The sequence below is a fragment of the Narcine bancroftii genome, chromosome 3 (assembly GCF_036971445.1).
Source record: "Narcine bancroftii isolate sNarBan1 chromosome 3, sNarBan1.hap1, whole genome shotgun sequence".
Lineage (NCBI taxonomy): Eukaryota > Metazoa > Chordata > Chondrichthyes > Torpediniformes > Narcinidae > Narcine > Narcine bancroftii.
Genome location: NC_091471.1, coordinates 187,089,551 through 187,106,028, shown reverse-complemented (window position 1 = coordinate 187,106,028; position 16,478 = coordinate 187,089,551). Strand labels below are relative to the sequence as shown.

Below are 16,478 nucleotides of genomic sequence, written 5' to 3'. Positions count from 1 at the left end.
GCAGTTCAAGAAAATAAGAAACCAACAGTGGCTGTTGCTTTAGATGCAGAAAAAGCCTTTGACAGAGTAGAGTGGAACTATTTATTTGAAGTATTACAGAGGTTCAATCTACCAGAAAAATATATTAATTGGATTAAAGCATTGTATAATGGACTGTCGGTGAAGGTAACAGTAAATGGATATGTATTGAGCCAATTTAAATTAAGTAGGTCAAATTGACAACCATTGGCAGAACTGATAAGAACAGAAAATAAAATAAAAGGGATAAAAATAAAGGAGGAGAATAAAATGAGCTTATTTGCAGATGATAGCATAGTATACCTAACAGAACAAAAGTATCAATAAAAGAATTGCATAAGAAATTGAAGAAATACTGAGAAATATTGGGGTACAAGATCAATGCAAATAAAAGTGAAGTGATGCCAATGAGTAATGCGGATTACACAGTTTAAAAAAGAATCACCATTTAAATGGCAAGCACAAGCAATCCGATACCTAGGGATCAGGTTAGATAATAACTTAAGCCACTTGTACAGACTAAATTATCAGCCACTAATAAAGAAATTGCAGGAAGACTTAGAACTTTGGAAAGAATTACCACTAATGTTGATAGAGAGGGTAAATTGCATTAAAATGAATGTGTTCCCAAGGATACAATACCTATTTCAATCGTTACCAATTCCCTTAACAGAGAAATTCTTTAAGGAACTAAAGAGAATAATAAGGAAATTCTTGTGGAAAGGGGGTAAACTGAGGGTAGCATTAGATAAATTAATAGAGAGAGGTATAACCAAGGTGGTTTGCAGTTACCAAACTTTTAAAATTATTACAGAGCCGCACAATTAAGGTATTTATCAGACTTTTCCCAGACAAGGGAAAAACCAGACTGGACTAAGATAGAACTAGATAAAATAGGGGAGAAGGTACCGGAACATATACTTTATAAGTGGGATGAAAAGCTGGTACAATATAAAAGCTCACCAGTACTGCATCATTTACTCAATATATGGAAGACGATCCACTTAGAAAGGAAAAACACAAACTACCAAATACCAAAATTACTATTGACGCAAAATCTGCTAATCCCTTTTACAATAGATAACCTTTCCTTTAGGGAATGGGAGAGAAAAGGAATCAAAAGAATAGAAAATTGTTTTTGGGAAATAATTTATTAACATTTCAACAGTTGAACTACAAATATGGAATAACTCATGGTACAATGTTTATATATCACCAACTGAACTCTTATTTAAAGGATAAATTGGGAAATAGATTGAGATTACCAGAAGGAAGCAGCTTTGAATATGTGATTACAGACACAACGATAATTAAAAGATTTATAACGAACATGTACATTAAGATGCAAGATAAGGAAAATGATGAAATAAGCTATAAACCTAAACAAAAGTGGGAAAAGGATTTAAACATAAAGATAAAAAATGAAGCATGGGAAAAGTTATGTTCTGGAACTATGAAGAATTCAATAAACACAAGGTTACGCATGATACAGTATAATTGGTTACACAGGTTATATATCATGCCCCAAAAATTAAAAGAATGGGATCCAACATTATCAGATAGATGTTTTCGCTGTAAGAAGGAAATGGGAACAACAATACATACAATTTGGGCATGTACGAAAGTGAATATGCTTTGGGAAGATCTAAATCAGATATTAAATAAAATCACAAAAAATAACATACTAAAAAATCCAGAGATCTTTTTTTAAGTAACATAAGAAGTAATGAATTAGGCTTCAAATTGGATAAAGCACAAAAAAGATTCATTACGATAGCCTTAGCAGTAGCAAAAAAGTGTATAATGTTAACTTGAAAAATGGAAGAGAGCCTGAGAATACAGCAATTGTACATGGAAATGAATAAATGTATTCCATTGGCAAAAATATCATATAATTTAAAAAATAAAGTCACATTATTTGAACAAATTTGGGAACCATACATGGAACATAACAGAGAGAACTTGCCTTGGACCTCCACCCCCTAAAATGATAAGACAAAACGATTTGATTCAGTGTGTAAAAACAGATTACGCATTTTTCTTGTCTATTTTTCATTGTGTGAAGACATTGTTTTATGGTTTTATTGTATTGTATATGTTGAATATTTATTGGTTTTGGAGGGGGGTGGGAAGGGGGGAGGGAGGGTAGGGGGGAAAAAAGGGAGACAATGCCACTGTGTATATTTAATGAGAAACGTTTGTATATACTTTGGTTGGTATGGTTCACAGTGTGACAAATAAAAAAATTATTAAAAAAAAAGAATATGTTTGTGAAAATGTAGATCCCTTTATGATATAATGAACACAAAGGAAAATTGGAGCAGTCACCACTATCAAAAGTTTAAGAGAGTATTGGATCAAAGAATTGGCAGTATAAAGTTGACAAAATGAGAAGTAACTTTGAGAATTGTGTACATTTTTGAATTCAGCAAACAAGGACCAAGAGACAGAAGTACAAGACATTGGTGAGGCCAAATTTGGGGTATTGTGTGCAGTTTTAGACATCTAACTACAGGAAGGATATCAATAAGATTGAAAGAGTGCAGAGGAGATTTATTAGAATGTGGCCGGGACTTGAAGATCTGAGTTACAGGGAAAGGCTAAACAGATTAGGACTTTACTCCTAAGAATGAGCAGAGATTTGATAGAGTTATACACAATTGTTATGGTATAAATACAGTGAATGCAAGTGGCTATTTCCACTGAGGTTAGGAGAGATAAAAATTAGAGGACATAGGTTAAGGATGAAAGAGAAAGATTTAAAGGGTATTTTTTCATACAGAGAGTGGTGTGAGTGACAGCTGAATTAGTAAAGGTAGGCTCAATTTTGACATTTAAGGAAAATTTGGACAGGTATGTAGATGGGAGGGGTTTGGACCGATATGGTTCAGGTGCAGGCCAGTGGGACTTGGCAAAATAATAGTTTGGCACAGACTAGAGGGGCCAAAAGGTTTCTGTACTGTAGTGTTCTATGGTTATCTGTTGAAATCTGAAGCAAAATCAAACTGATGGAGTACCCCAACAGGTTAGATAACATCTTTGGAGAGAGATTGGGAATGTTTAGATTGTCGAGTAGGTTTACATAGGTCTGCACAACATCATGGGCCATAGGGACAAAATTGTGTTGCAATGTTCCATGTTCTATGAGAACAGACAGGGGTTTAGGTCAAAACCCAGAAAAAAGGACTAAGATATTGAAAAGGAAAGATCAGGTGACAAAGTTGAACAGTACAGTAAGAACACTATCATACTAAAAGTTTCTGTAAAAAGGAAAAGATTAGCTGTTGTTAACATGCCTCCTTTACAGACTGAAAGGAAAATTATATTGCAGGAATAAAAATCTTGGCACATGACATTTCAGCGTTTTGGGTCTGTTTTCACGTCACAAAATTCCCAAGGAAAAAGTGGAAAACTGAAGATCTCCTACGAACATGCATCAAAGGTTTGGATCTGGGCTCAGGTTGCCAATGGTTTGAATTGAACTGGACTCTTAAGCTGTTGCAGAAGCTGTGGGAGAGATGGAGGTGAATCTATGGACACTCAGTGACTCTGGGGCGACCCTTTTGTTCTCTTTTTTTTGACTGTAAGGGGCACCGAACAATGCTAATGGTGAATTGTTGACTACCTTTTGGTCGACTAAAGGCAATTTCATGCATTTCTGTTTTATTACATGAAAATAAATATCATCTGATCTGAACAAGTCGAAGAGATTTGTATGAATAAAACAAAATTAGAGTTGAAGAAATTAATCAGAATTACAGGTGATAAATCTTCAGAAACTGATGACCTGCATTCCAGAGATTTTTGGCTGTGGAAATAATGAATGCATAACTCTAGAATGGATCCAAAAATTAGTAGCAAATGTAATACAGGTGCCTAACCATTTATCTGGGATCGTCAGGACTGGACACCTGCCATTGTTTGGAATCTTCCGGATTTTGGAATCATTTTGATTTCAGTCCCTTTAATCAAATGCCACGCTCCTCGCCCCTGCCATCTATCCCCAGCCCCCACCCTCCCAAGGCCACACTATTTTGCACCCTAGGCTGGGCTGAGCCCAGGGGGAGGGCTGCTGACCGGGCTGAGTGCTGCTCTGATGTGCGCCATACAGGAGGCTCTCAACCAGCATGTCAGTCAGGTGAAGGTTGGAGTCAACAGGGTGGCCCAGGAGCTTGGCCAAAAAGCCGGTTAGAACCAGTGGCCAAGTGGGGCAGAAGGCCGGACATGAGGTGCATAGCTGCAGGAGGAGTGGGCCAGTGGAGCTGAGCGTTGGCAGCTTTCAGATGCTCTACCAGCTCGTTGGACCGAACATCAGCCCACCCGGCAGCGCAGTGCCATCCGTCGCCCCTTCCTCCCGCCCCCATCAAACTCCTGACGTAGCAGCAGGGGTGCAGTGCTATCAAGCCCAGAGTTTATGGAGCACCATATCACACCAGATCGCGGTGACAGCTTAATGCCAGAGCAATGGCTGTCTTCATGACCCATAATCCTCTGCACAGCTGGAACCACTCTGAAAACGAAGAATTTATTACGGGAAATTAATGTTACTTTTGTATAATGTCATCTACCGAAAAAAGTGCTGGTATTTGGAGGTTACTGGTCTTTAGAATCCTGTATTAATGGTTAGGCATCTGTACCACAATTGAAGAAATTTAATAGAGACCACACAGTGAACTCTAACCCAGTTTATCTCACAGTATCCAGTACAAAAGGGTTGTAATGAGGAAATGGTAACAGGACACTTAGAAAATTATAATCGGATTGGGCTGTGAAAATTTGATTATGACAAAGAAATCATATTCCTTACACTTTTTTGATATTGTGAATTAACAGAATAGATTCAGATGAGAGAATTGGATTATTAGAGGCTGAATCTGCTGGGATTTTGTTTTGCCTAGAGCATTGGAGGTTGAAGGGTGACCTTATAGAGCTTTATAAAATAATAGGGCATACAGTTGGTAAGATAAATAGTCAAGTCTTTTTCCCAGAGTAGGAGAGTCTAAAATTAGAGCACATAGATTTCAGGTAGAGGGAAAAGATTTTAGAGGATCCTGAGGGACACCTCTTTCGCACAGAGGTGGATATATGGAACAAGCTGCAAATTAAGTGGTAGAGCCGAATACAATTACAACATTTTAAGGACATTAAGCAGGTGCGTGGTTAGAAAAGATTTAAAGGGATATGGACCAACTGCTAATGGGTCAACGTCAGGTTGGCAACGTGGCTGGCAAGAACGAAATGGGCCAAAGGATCTGTTTCCATGTTACATATCTCTATAACTCATGTGGAGAAAGGCTGACCAATCAATTTTACTGCAATACATTGTGTTCAAGTAATTCCAAAAAATTCACACAACAGTCAAAAGATCAGCAAATTCTGAAATACTCACAGTATCTTCTGAAAATGATTGCCGACAGAGTTCTAAATTGAAATAGAAAGTATAATTAGAATTAGAAAACTAGAAATTCTCTCTTCTCAGGATGATTGAAAATCAAATAGCTGCCTGTGGAAATCTGAAATAAAAGCCTGGTGTCAGAAGTACTTAAGAGGTCAGGCAGCATCAATGGAGTGGGTAATAGAGTAGATATTTCAAGCCAATCACTCTTCATCAAAACTGGAAAAGCATTTTTTTTCTTGATTTTCACCTCTAATAAACAATTATTGATCGAAAACACTAACCACCCTTCCTTCCACCAAGATGCAGCCTAATCATCTGATTATTTCCATTGTTTTGTTTTTATTACTTATGAATGGTGCTTTTTTTTAAAGATACAAGTATGTTAAGAGTAAAAGGATAGTAAGGGACAAAATTGATCCCCTAGAAGATCAGAGTGGTCATTGATGTGTGGAGCCTTATGAGATGGGGGGGATCTTAAACAGTTTTTTTGCATCAGTATTTACTCAGAAAAGTGGCATAATGTATAAGGAAGGAAGAGAAACAAGCAGCAGTGGCATGGAACAAATAGAGATTAAAGAGGAGGAGGTGCATGCTGCCTTACAGCCATTAAAGGTAGATAAATCCCCTGGGCTTGACATGATATTTCGTCGAACCTTGAGGGAGACTACAGTAGAAATTGCAGGGGCTCTAGCAGAAATATTTTAAACATCCTTGGCCATGGGTGAGGTGCAAGAGGATTGGAAGGCAGCTCATGTTGTTCCACTGTTTAAAAAAGGCTCCAAAAGTAAACCAGGAAATTACAGGCTGATGAACCTGACTCCAATAGTAGGTAGTTATTGGAGGGTCTTCTGAGAGATCGGGTAAACAAGTATTTGGACAGCGAAGGGCTGATTAAGGATAGCAAGCATAGCTTTGTGTGTGGTAGGTCGTGCTTAATATACAGTTTTTCAAAGAGGTTATCAAGAAAGTAGATGACAGAAAGGCTGTGGATGTTGTCTACATGGACTTTAGTAAGGCTTTGACAAGGTCCCATGTGGGAAGTTAGTTCAGAAGGTTCAGACACTAGGTATCCATCAAGGGGTTGTAAACTGGATTTGAAATTGGCTGAATGGGAGAAGACAGAGAGTAGTAGTAGATGGTTGCTTCTCAGACTGGCGGCCTTAGGGATCGGTGCCGGGACCATTGTTGTTTGTTGTCTATACCATGATCTGGATGAAAAAGTGGGAAATTGGATCAACAATTTGCTGATGAAACTAAGATTGGAGTCATTGTGTCAACGAGGAAGAGCTTTCAAAGCTTACAGAGGGATCTGGATCAACCAAAAAATGGATCAGAAAGTGGCACATGGAATTTAATGCAGACAAGTGTGAGGTATTGCATTTTGGAAGGATAAATCAAGGTAGGATATGCACAGTAAATGGTAGGGAACTGAGTAATGCGGAGGAGCAAAGGGTTTTGGGAATACAGATGCATAATTCTCTGAAAGTGGCGTTACAGTTAGACAAGATTGTCAAGAATGATTTATGAAGGCCAAGATGCCAAAAGCTAAGTATTGAGTACAGGAGTTGGGATGTCATGGTGCGGATGTATAAGACATTAGTGAGACCAAACTTTGAGTATTGTGTGCAGTTCTGTTTGCCAAAATACAGGAAGGATATCAGTAAGATTGAAAGAAGGCAGAGAAGATTTATTAGGATGTTGCCAGGTCTTCAGGAGTTGAGTTACAGAGAAAGATGAAACAGGTTAGGACTTTATTCCTTGGAGCGTAGAAAAATGAGGGGAGATTTGATAGAGGTTTACAAAATTATGAGAGGTGTAAACAAAGTAAATGCGAGTAGGCTCTTTCCACTTAGATTAGGAGATATAAATACAAGAGGACATGGCTTTATGGTGAAAGGTTTGGGGAAACATTAAGAGAACTTCTTCATTCAGAGAGTGGTGGGAGCGTGGAGCGAGCTGCTATCTGATATGGTAAATGCAGGCTCACTCTTAAGTTTTAGGAATAAATTGATAGATAAATGGATGGGAGAGACCTGGAGGGTTATGGAAGTGGGACTAGCGGCACAGACTAGAAGGGCTGAATGGCCTGTTTTCTGTACTGTAGTGTTCTATGGATCTATGGTTCTATGAAGCATGGGAACAGGATCTTCTAGCACATTAGCTCATGCCACCAAAATACCCCATGAGGAGAACATATAAACTCCTTACAAACAGCGCTGGATTCAAACCTGGGCCGCTGGCACTGTAATAGGATTGCTCTAACTGCTATGCTAACAATGTCGCCCCTCTGTAGTCATTTCTAATATGATTAATGCATATGAAGCTTTCATATTAATTCTATAAAAAGTAATCTTACCTTCAGCTTTCTGAAGTTTACTCATAGCCTGTGGCAGCTTGCCCTCTCCAATCAAAGTGCACGCAGCATTGTAACATAGTTCATAGGAAGTTTCGGGTAAACCCAAATCCTGCTGTGGAAAAAAATTAAATGATTTGACAAGTAACAATTTGCAAACATCCCTAAGGATTTGACAAAATCCAACAAACTTTGACATGCAAGTTATGTTCAATGTGATAAAAACACAGAAATGCTGGAGGAACTCAGTTGGTCTCTCAGCATTCAAAGGAGGCAAAGACACATAACCAATGTTTTGGTCTTGAGCCCTTCTTCGAGGTATGAGTAAAAGCAGAAAGGTGACTGCATTAAATAAAGAAAGGCTATGGGAAGAGTACAGACCAACAGACAAAAGTGATAATAGGATATGGAAAATGAGGCCAGGAGAAAGGAAAGCTGAGAATTGATAGAGACAGAGGTGGGGGGGGGGGGGGGGAAGGTTTTGGCTCTGTGAATGCAGAGCTGGGGTAAAGAAGGTACGAGAAAACTATGGCAAGCAGGGTGAAAACTAATCCAAAAGAGTTCTACAAATATGTTAATGGTAAGAGGAAAGCTAGAGACAAAATTGGTCCCTTAGAAAATCAGAGCGGAAAACTGTGTGTGGAGCCTAGAGAAATGGGGGAGATATTGAACAGTTTCTTTTCTTCGGTATTCACTAAGGAGAAGGATATTGGGAGATGTGAGATAAAAAAAGCAAATTGGGTAAATATGGGGAATATAGAGATTACAAAAGGTGTAGTTTTAAGGCTTTTGAAGAATATAAAGGTGGATAAGTCTCCGGGACCAGACGGGATCTTCCCCAGGACATTGAGAGAAGTGAGGGAGGAAATAGCAGAGGCTCTGGCGGTAATTTTCCAAATGTCATTAGATATGGGGATAGTGCCGGAGGATTGGCGCATTGCATTCCGTTATTTAAAAAGGGTTCAAGGAGGAAGCCTGGCAACTATCAATTAATGGAGAAAATTCTTAGAGATAGTACTTATGGATAGACATCTACATCTACATCTGGATAGACAGGGTCTGATCAGGAGCACTCAACATGGATTTGTGGGAGGAAGGTCATGTTTGACCAATCTGATTGAATTTTTTGAAGAGGTGACTAGGAATGTGGATGAGGGTAGCGCAGTGGATGTTGTCTATATGAACTTCAGTAAGGCCTTCGATAAGATACCACATGGAAGGTTAGTTAGGAAGGTGCAGTCTTTAGGTATAAATTTTAAGATAGTCAAATGGATTGAACATTGGCTGAAAGGGAGAGGCCATAGAGTGGTAGTGGATAATTGTCTGTCAGGTTGGAGGCCGGTGACCAGTGGTGTGCCTCAAGGATCTGTATTGGGCCCATTGTTGTTCGTTATATACATTAATGATCTAGATGATGGGGTGGTGAATTGGATTAGTAAATATGCAGACGATACTAAGATAGGTGGAATAGTGGATAATGAAGAAGGTTTTCAAGGATTGCAGAGGGATTTGGGCTGCTTAGAAAAGTGGGCTGAAAAATGGCAGATGGAATTTAATGCTGATAAGTGTGAGGTGCTTCATTTTGGTAAGAAGAATCAGAATAGGACATACGTGGTAAATGGGAGAGCATTGATGAATACAGAAGAGCAGAAAGATTTAGGAGTAACGGTACATCGCTCCCTGAAGGTAGAAACTCACGTGAATAGGGTGGTGAAGAAGGCTTTTAGTATGCTGGCCTTTATCAATCATTGCATGGAATATAGGAGTTGGGAGGTGATGTTGAGATTGTATAAGACGTTGGTGCGGCCTAATTTGGAGTTCTGTGTGCAGTTCTGGTCGCCTAATTATAGGAAGGATATAAACAGAGTGGAGAGAGTGCAGAGAAGGTTTACCAGAATGTAACCTGGGTTTAAGCATCTAGAGTATAGGGAGAGATTGGACAGATTAGGTCTTTATTCTTTGGAGCGTAGAAGGTTGAGAGGGGATTTGATAGAAGTATTTAAGATTATGAAAGGGATAGACAGAGTGGATGTGGATAGACTATTTCCGTTAAGAGGAGGAAAGATTAAAACAAGAGGACATGAGTTAAGAATTAAGGGGCAGAGGTTTAGAGGTAACATGAGGGGGAATTTCTTTACTCAGAGAGTGGTAGCTGTGTGGAATGATCTTCCAGGAGAAATAGTGGCGGCGGAGTCAATTGTATTATTTAAGAAAAGGTTGGACAGGTATATGGATGAGAAGAAGATGGAGGGTTATGGGCATTGTGCAGGGAGGTGGGACTAGAAAGGGGTGTTTGGTTCGGTGCGAACTAGAAGGGCCTAATGGCCTGTTTCCGTGCTGTAATTGTTATGTCAGATTAAAGGAGAGAGGGTAAAGGAAAGAGCGAGTGACAGAGCTACAGGAAAAGTTTATTGTCAAATGAATCAGAACAATGTGCAGATAAACTGATATCCTTACTTGTTGCAGCTCAAAAGATACATACGATACACCATAGCAAAAACATAAATTATCATAAATGCAAGACAGAAAAAGAAAAAAGGATAGAAAAATATTCACAGTTGCAGTTAATGCAAGAAATGACATTTCAGTAGTGCACTCTTCCACCCTCTGCCAATGGATCCTCAATTTCCTCATTGGCAGACCTCAAACACCATGGATTATCAACACCAATTGCTCTTCAGTGACCATTAACACATGGGCACCTCAAGTCTGCGTGCTTAGTCCCCTACTTTATTCCATCTGCACACACAATTGTGCAGCTAAGCTTAGCTCCAACACAATCTATAAAATTGCTGTCGACATACCACCATTATTGACCAAATAACTGGAAATAATCGAATATAGGATGGAGATGGAAAATCTAATTATGTGGTTCAAGAAAAACAATCTGACTCTCAAAGTCAGCTGGACCAAGGAGCTCATTGTGGACTTCTAGAATCACACATCTTCATTGACAGGACAGCAGAGAGGAGAGCTCGTTCTTTCAAGTTCCAGAGAATCTACATGTTAGAGGACCTCTCCTGGAGCCAGCACACAGAGCCAACAGTGACTATCTATTAATTCAATTTAACTTAATTCAATTAGCTTACAATTTTTCTTTACATGCTCTCCTTCAGCGAGTAAACATTTCTAGCAAAATGTAGATTCTACTATCTATATTTCATTAGAAGCTTGAGGAGATTTGGTATGTCACCAAAGACTTGCAAATTTATACAAGGTATACTGTGGGAGAGCATTCTGACTGGTTGCATCACTGTCTGGCATGGAGATGCCAATGCACAGAACCGGAAAATGCTATGAAGGGTTGTGAACTCATCAATTTCCATCATGGGTATTAGTCTTCACCCTATTAAGGACATCTGTAAGAGGTAGTGTCTCAAGAAAGCAAACTCCGTCATCAAGGATCCTCACCTCCAGGCCATGTGCTCTTCATACTGCTACCATCAGGAAGGAGGTACAGGAGCTTGAAGATGCACACCCAACATTACAAAAATAACTTCTTCCCCTCTGCCATCTGATTTCTGAATGGACAATTAACTACTGACATACTCCAATTTTTCTTCTTTTACATTAACTTGCTTTTTTTAAATAGTGTATTATGGAAATACAATTTATAGCAATTTTTGCACCAATAATGCACAATATACCTGCCGCAAAACAACAAATTTTGTGACACATGTTCATTACAATAAATTTGATTCTGATAATTATTTTTAAGAAGTCTGAGGACATTTGGCATATCGTTGAATATTCTATTGAACTTCTACAAGCATACTGCAGAAAGTATATTGATTGGCTACATCATGGCCTGATTTAGAAACTCAAATTGCCCAGAAATGCAGAAGGGTACCAAAAGTAGCAAACTTACCCAAGTCCATCATCTATAATGAAAAAATCTATAAGAGGTACTACCTCAACATGGCCTGCTCTGAAACACTAACCGCTCTTCCTCCCTCCAAGATACAGCCTAATTTTCTGAATATATCCATTGCTTTGTTGTTGTTTCTGATGAATGGTGCTTTAAGGATGAACAAGAAAATATTTCAGAGCCTTGGATTTTGACCACTGAAGACACAATCATCATTAATTAAATTCAGAATTACAGCTAAAAATGGAGAAGGGCATATATCATGGATGAAGCAACATTAACAAAGACACCAAAGTATTTGGAATGATTTGAAAAACCAAAGGACTGTGAATCAAGTTTGCCTAATCTACAGCCATTGTAGATCACCAAGATAATGGATAATAGCTTAGTTGGGGGGGGGGGGGGGGGAAAGAGATTTATTGTTTGTACTCTACTGTGGGTGCCTCCATAACTGCCCTTTTTAACATAATAGGCTGCTTTCATGAATTGTTTAAATTCTGCAGAAGATATTACATTGCATTAATGTGCAGAGTGACCTGTGACTCCAAGTCCATAACTCCTTGAAAGTAGCCATGCAAGTAAATAGGGTGGTAAAGAAGGCAGATGGCAGGTGTGCCTTCACTGGGTGGACCATTGAGTGAGTCATGTTATAGCTATCTCAAACCTTGTATACCCAGCCACACATTCTGGTCACCCCATTTCAGGAAGGATGAGAAGGCTTAGGAAAGGGTCCAGAAAATATTTACCTAGATGTTGCCTGGATTAGAGTGCATGATTTAGAGAGATTGGAAAACTTATTTGCTCTGAAGCATCAGAAGCAGAAAGGAGATTTTAACTGAAATTACTACAAAACATGAAGGGAGAGGGAAAGTATGAAGCAAATGCATGGAGCAAGTATTTTGCAGAGATTCAAAGTACCATTGTGGCAAAACAACAAATTTAGTGACACGCTCATGACAATAAATCTGATTCTAATTGGTGGGTGCCTGGAATGGGCTCCCAGCGATAGTGGTGGAAGCAGGTACAAAAGTAGTGCCTAAGGGTATGTAGGGAAATGTATTATGTGCAAGCAACAGAGTGTAAGTTTAATTGGGCATCATGTTCAGCGGAGGAATCGTGGGCCAAAAAGCTTCTTCATATGCTGCTATACGAGCTTATACTCTTATAGATTTGGAAGCAATAACATTAAGGGAAAGGCAATATATTTCCAAGGAAGGAGGATACGTGAATGGAGGGTGCATCACGGTGATGGTGTTCTCAAACTCATGTTGCTCTGGTGCATGGAGGGAAGTGCCAGAGTCAGGGATGTCTTGGATCAGGTCTAATGGCATCCTCAAAAGGGAGGATGAACAGCCAGAAGACATGGAACATATTAGTTTCAATAGGCCTTTTCATACCGCATTGTAAAATGGAGATTCTCGGAAAATTTTCCGGGAACCCTTCCGTGAACCTGCAGTGCAAAAAAGTCATCCAGGGAATTTTAAACAGGTCCACAGCCCTACCTCGTAGAGAGGGACACAGCCTCAGGAAATTTTCCCAGACCTCCCTCTCCCTGCAACGTGAAGAGCCAAATGGTCGAACAGGGAAGCCTCATGATATCAGCACTTGCGTGCTGCATCACGTAGGTGATTAAAATAAAATTTAAAAGATGCATACCACCTGATAACAGCAGGCCATTTTGGCACATTGCGACAGCACCACAATGCGGATTGAATGGTCGTCCTCGTTAACCATAATCTTTCACGCAGCAGGATTTCCCAGAGTGGTTCCAGCTGTGTGAGGGATTATGAGAAACAAAGTCGGCCATTCATCCTGCATTGTGCTGCTGTTGTGACATGCCAAAGCACGGGAAGAGGGGCGTGGGAGGGGTGTCGGGTGCAGTTGTGGGGGGGGGGGGGGGGAGGCAGGGAGCAACCGATGGTCAGGGGAGTGAATTTGAGTAATGCAACATTGCTGGGGGCAAGACCCCCCCCTAAATTGCCTGAGAGGAATATTCCCAGGAATTTGGACTATGGTGTGAAAGACCAAGGAGGTCCTGAATTCCTGAGAATTTCACCAGGGAAAAGTAGGGTCACCACTCCCCTGCAGTGTGAAAACGGCTAATGACATAGATAAGAAAAGGGAGGAGGCCCTGAAGAGAGAATACAGAGAGCTAGGTAGGAAGCTGAAAGACAGAACCTCAAGGTAGTAATCTCTGGATTGCTGTTTCTACTCTTCGCCAGTGAGGGTGAGAATAGGATGATATGGCAGATGAATGCATGGCTGTACAATTATGGCAGGGGACAGGATTTCAGGTTTCTGGATCATTGAGATTTTTTTCTGGGAAAGGTACAATCTCTACAAAAATGACAGGTTACATTTGAACTGGAAGGGGCCCAATATCCTAGCAGAGAGGTTTGCTAGAGCATTTGGGGAGGGTTTAAACTAGTTTGGCAGGGGGATGGGAACCAGAATGAGAGGGCAGTGAATAGGGCAGAAGATACACAAGTAGATCAACTGTGTCGTGAGATTGTGAGAAAGGATAGGCAATCAAAAGGGCAAAAGTGCAAGTGCAAGAATTTAACTTGGGAAACAAAATTGAAAAGGGTGAAGATCTTGAATTTAAATGCCCGCAGTATAAGAAATAAAGTTGATGATTTAGTAGCACAGCTGGATTATGGTTGCATGACATTGTGGTCATCACTGAATTGTGGCTGAAAGATTACCTCAGCTGGGAACTAAACATCCAGAAGGACAGGAAGGTAGGCAGAGGGGGTGGGGTGGTTCAGCTAGTTAAAAATGGAATTTAATATTTGGAGAAAGGAGGCATTGGGTAGAATAAATAAACTGAGGATAAAAAGATCCTGCTGGGAGTTGTATTCAGGCCTCCAAACAATAGTCAGGGGGAGATAGAGAAGCCATCCAAAAGGGCAATGTTACAAAAGCCATGGGGGATTTCAATATGCAGGTTGATTGGTAAAACCATGTTGGAACTGGATCCCAAGAGAAAGAAATTATCGGATGGTTTCTTAGAACATCTTATGGCTGAGCCAACCAGGGAAATGGCAATTCTGGATTGGGTATTGTGTAATGAACCAGAATTGATAAGGGAGCTCAAGTCAAGGGAACCCTTAAGAGGCAGTGATCATAATATGAAAGAATTCACCCTGCAGTTTTGGAGGGAGAAACTAAAATCAGATGTGTCAACAGAACAGTGGAATAAAGGGGTATGGTAGAACTCGCAAAAAATGATTGGAAAGGCACACTAACAGCGAGGATGGCAGAGAAGCAATGGCTGGAGTTTCTGTGAGAAATAAGGAAAGTGCAGGACAGGTATACTCCAAAAATTATTTGAATGGAAAAAAAAATGACACAACTGTAGATGACAAGTCAAAGTAAAAGCAAAAGAAAGGGCAGACAAGGAAACAAAAATTAGAAGGAAGATAGAAAACTTGAAATCTTTTAAACGCATATAGAAGTCAACTAAGAAGGTCACTAGGAGAGGAAAATATGAACTTTGAAAGGAAGCTAATAAATAATATCTAAAAATATACTAAAGGATTTTTTTTAAAGTATATTAAGAGTAAAAAAGAGGCACTAGTAGATATAGGACATGAAAAAAAAGAGGCACTAGTAGATATAGGACATGAAAAAAAAAGATGCTAGAGAACCTATACTGGGAGAATTAGTATTTTACATCAGTTAAGAGAGCACCTAATAGCCTGAATATGTCTAAGATTGTCTGATCTCAGAAGCTAAGCAAGCTCAGGACTGATCAGTACTTGAAGGGGAGACTGCCTAGGAACACCAGGTGCTGTAGGTTTCTGTGAGGGGCACTGGACAAAGTGGCAACTCTCTGTCAGCCTTATGGTAGACAAAAGTTTTTAAAATTTCATGAGTGTTACATTCTACATATAGCATTACGTGACAATAATGGAACCTTCACATTTTTCACTGTGAAAGACATGAGCAGTATACTAGACTTAAGGGTGTCAGGAAAGAGATGCAAGTGCAGTCAAGATCATGAGAGAGAGGTTCTTGGGAAGCTGAAAGGTCTAAAGGTAGATAAGTTTCCCAGACAGATGGAATGGATCCTTGGTTTTGGAAAGAAGAAGCTGTAGAGATTGTGGGGGCATTAGTAATTAGTAATAATTTTCTAAAAGGTAAAAGGTAATGGTTCCATTATTGTCATGTAATATTACAATTAAAATGTAACATATATGAAATTCTTTAACTTTGTCTCCCATAAGGGAGACAAAGAGTCACCACTTTGTCAAGTGCCCCTCATAGAAATGAGGCCCCCGTGAGAAACAAACTCACCATCCCTGGTTCACAAGACCAATGAGCTATCAGAGCCTTATACATTCTTCTTTAGATATGGGATCTAAAATGGCGCTCAACTCTCCAAATATGGTCTGACCATTGCCTTGTATAGCCTCAGCATTACATCTTTGCCATTATAGTCTAGTCCTCTTGAAATGACTGCTAACATTGTATTTGCCTTTCGTACTATCAACTCAACATGCAAGTTAATCTTTCAGAAACCCTGCATGAGGACTCTCAAGTCCCTTTGGCCCTCTGTTTTCTGAATTCTTTCCCCATTTAGCAAAAAGTCTACTTTATTAATTCTAAAAAAAATGCATGATCATATACTTCTTTACACTGCATTCCATTTGCCACTTCTTTACCCATTCTCCCAACCTGTTCAAGTCCCTCTGCAGACTCCTTGCTTCCTCAACACTTCCTACTCCTCCATCTATCTTCATATTATCCTCAAATTTGGCCACAAAGCCATCAGTTCTGTTGTCTAAATCATTTACATACAAAGTGAAAAGTAGTGAACCCAACACCAATCCCTGCAT

The 16,478-nt window shown here is 39.7% G+C and overlaps 1 protein-coding gene across 3 annotated transcripts in view; it reads right to left on the bottom strand.

The window, feature by feature from the left end:
• Positions 1 to 16,478, bottom strand: part of srp72 (signal recognition particle 72) — a 137,918-nt gene that overhangs the window by 74,226 nt on the left and 47,214 nt on the right. For 2 of the 3 annotated variants that reach the window (XM_069926131.1, XM_069926133.1), the window contains exons 5-6: positions 7,773 to 7,884; positions 5,408 to 5,439 (exon numbers count right to left, since the gene is read on the bottom strand). In XM_069926131.1, the coding sequence (XP_069782232.1) occupies positions 5,408 to 5,439; positions 7,773 to 7,884 (144 nt within the window). The remainder of the gene's footprint in view (positions 1 to 5,407; positions 5,440 to 7,772; positions 7,885 to 16,478) is intronic. The other variant, XM_069926132.1, reaches the window with a different exon arrangement.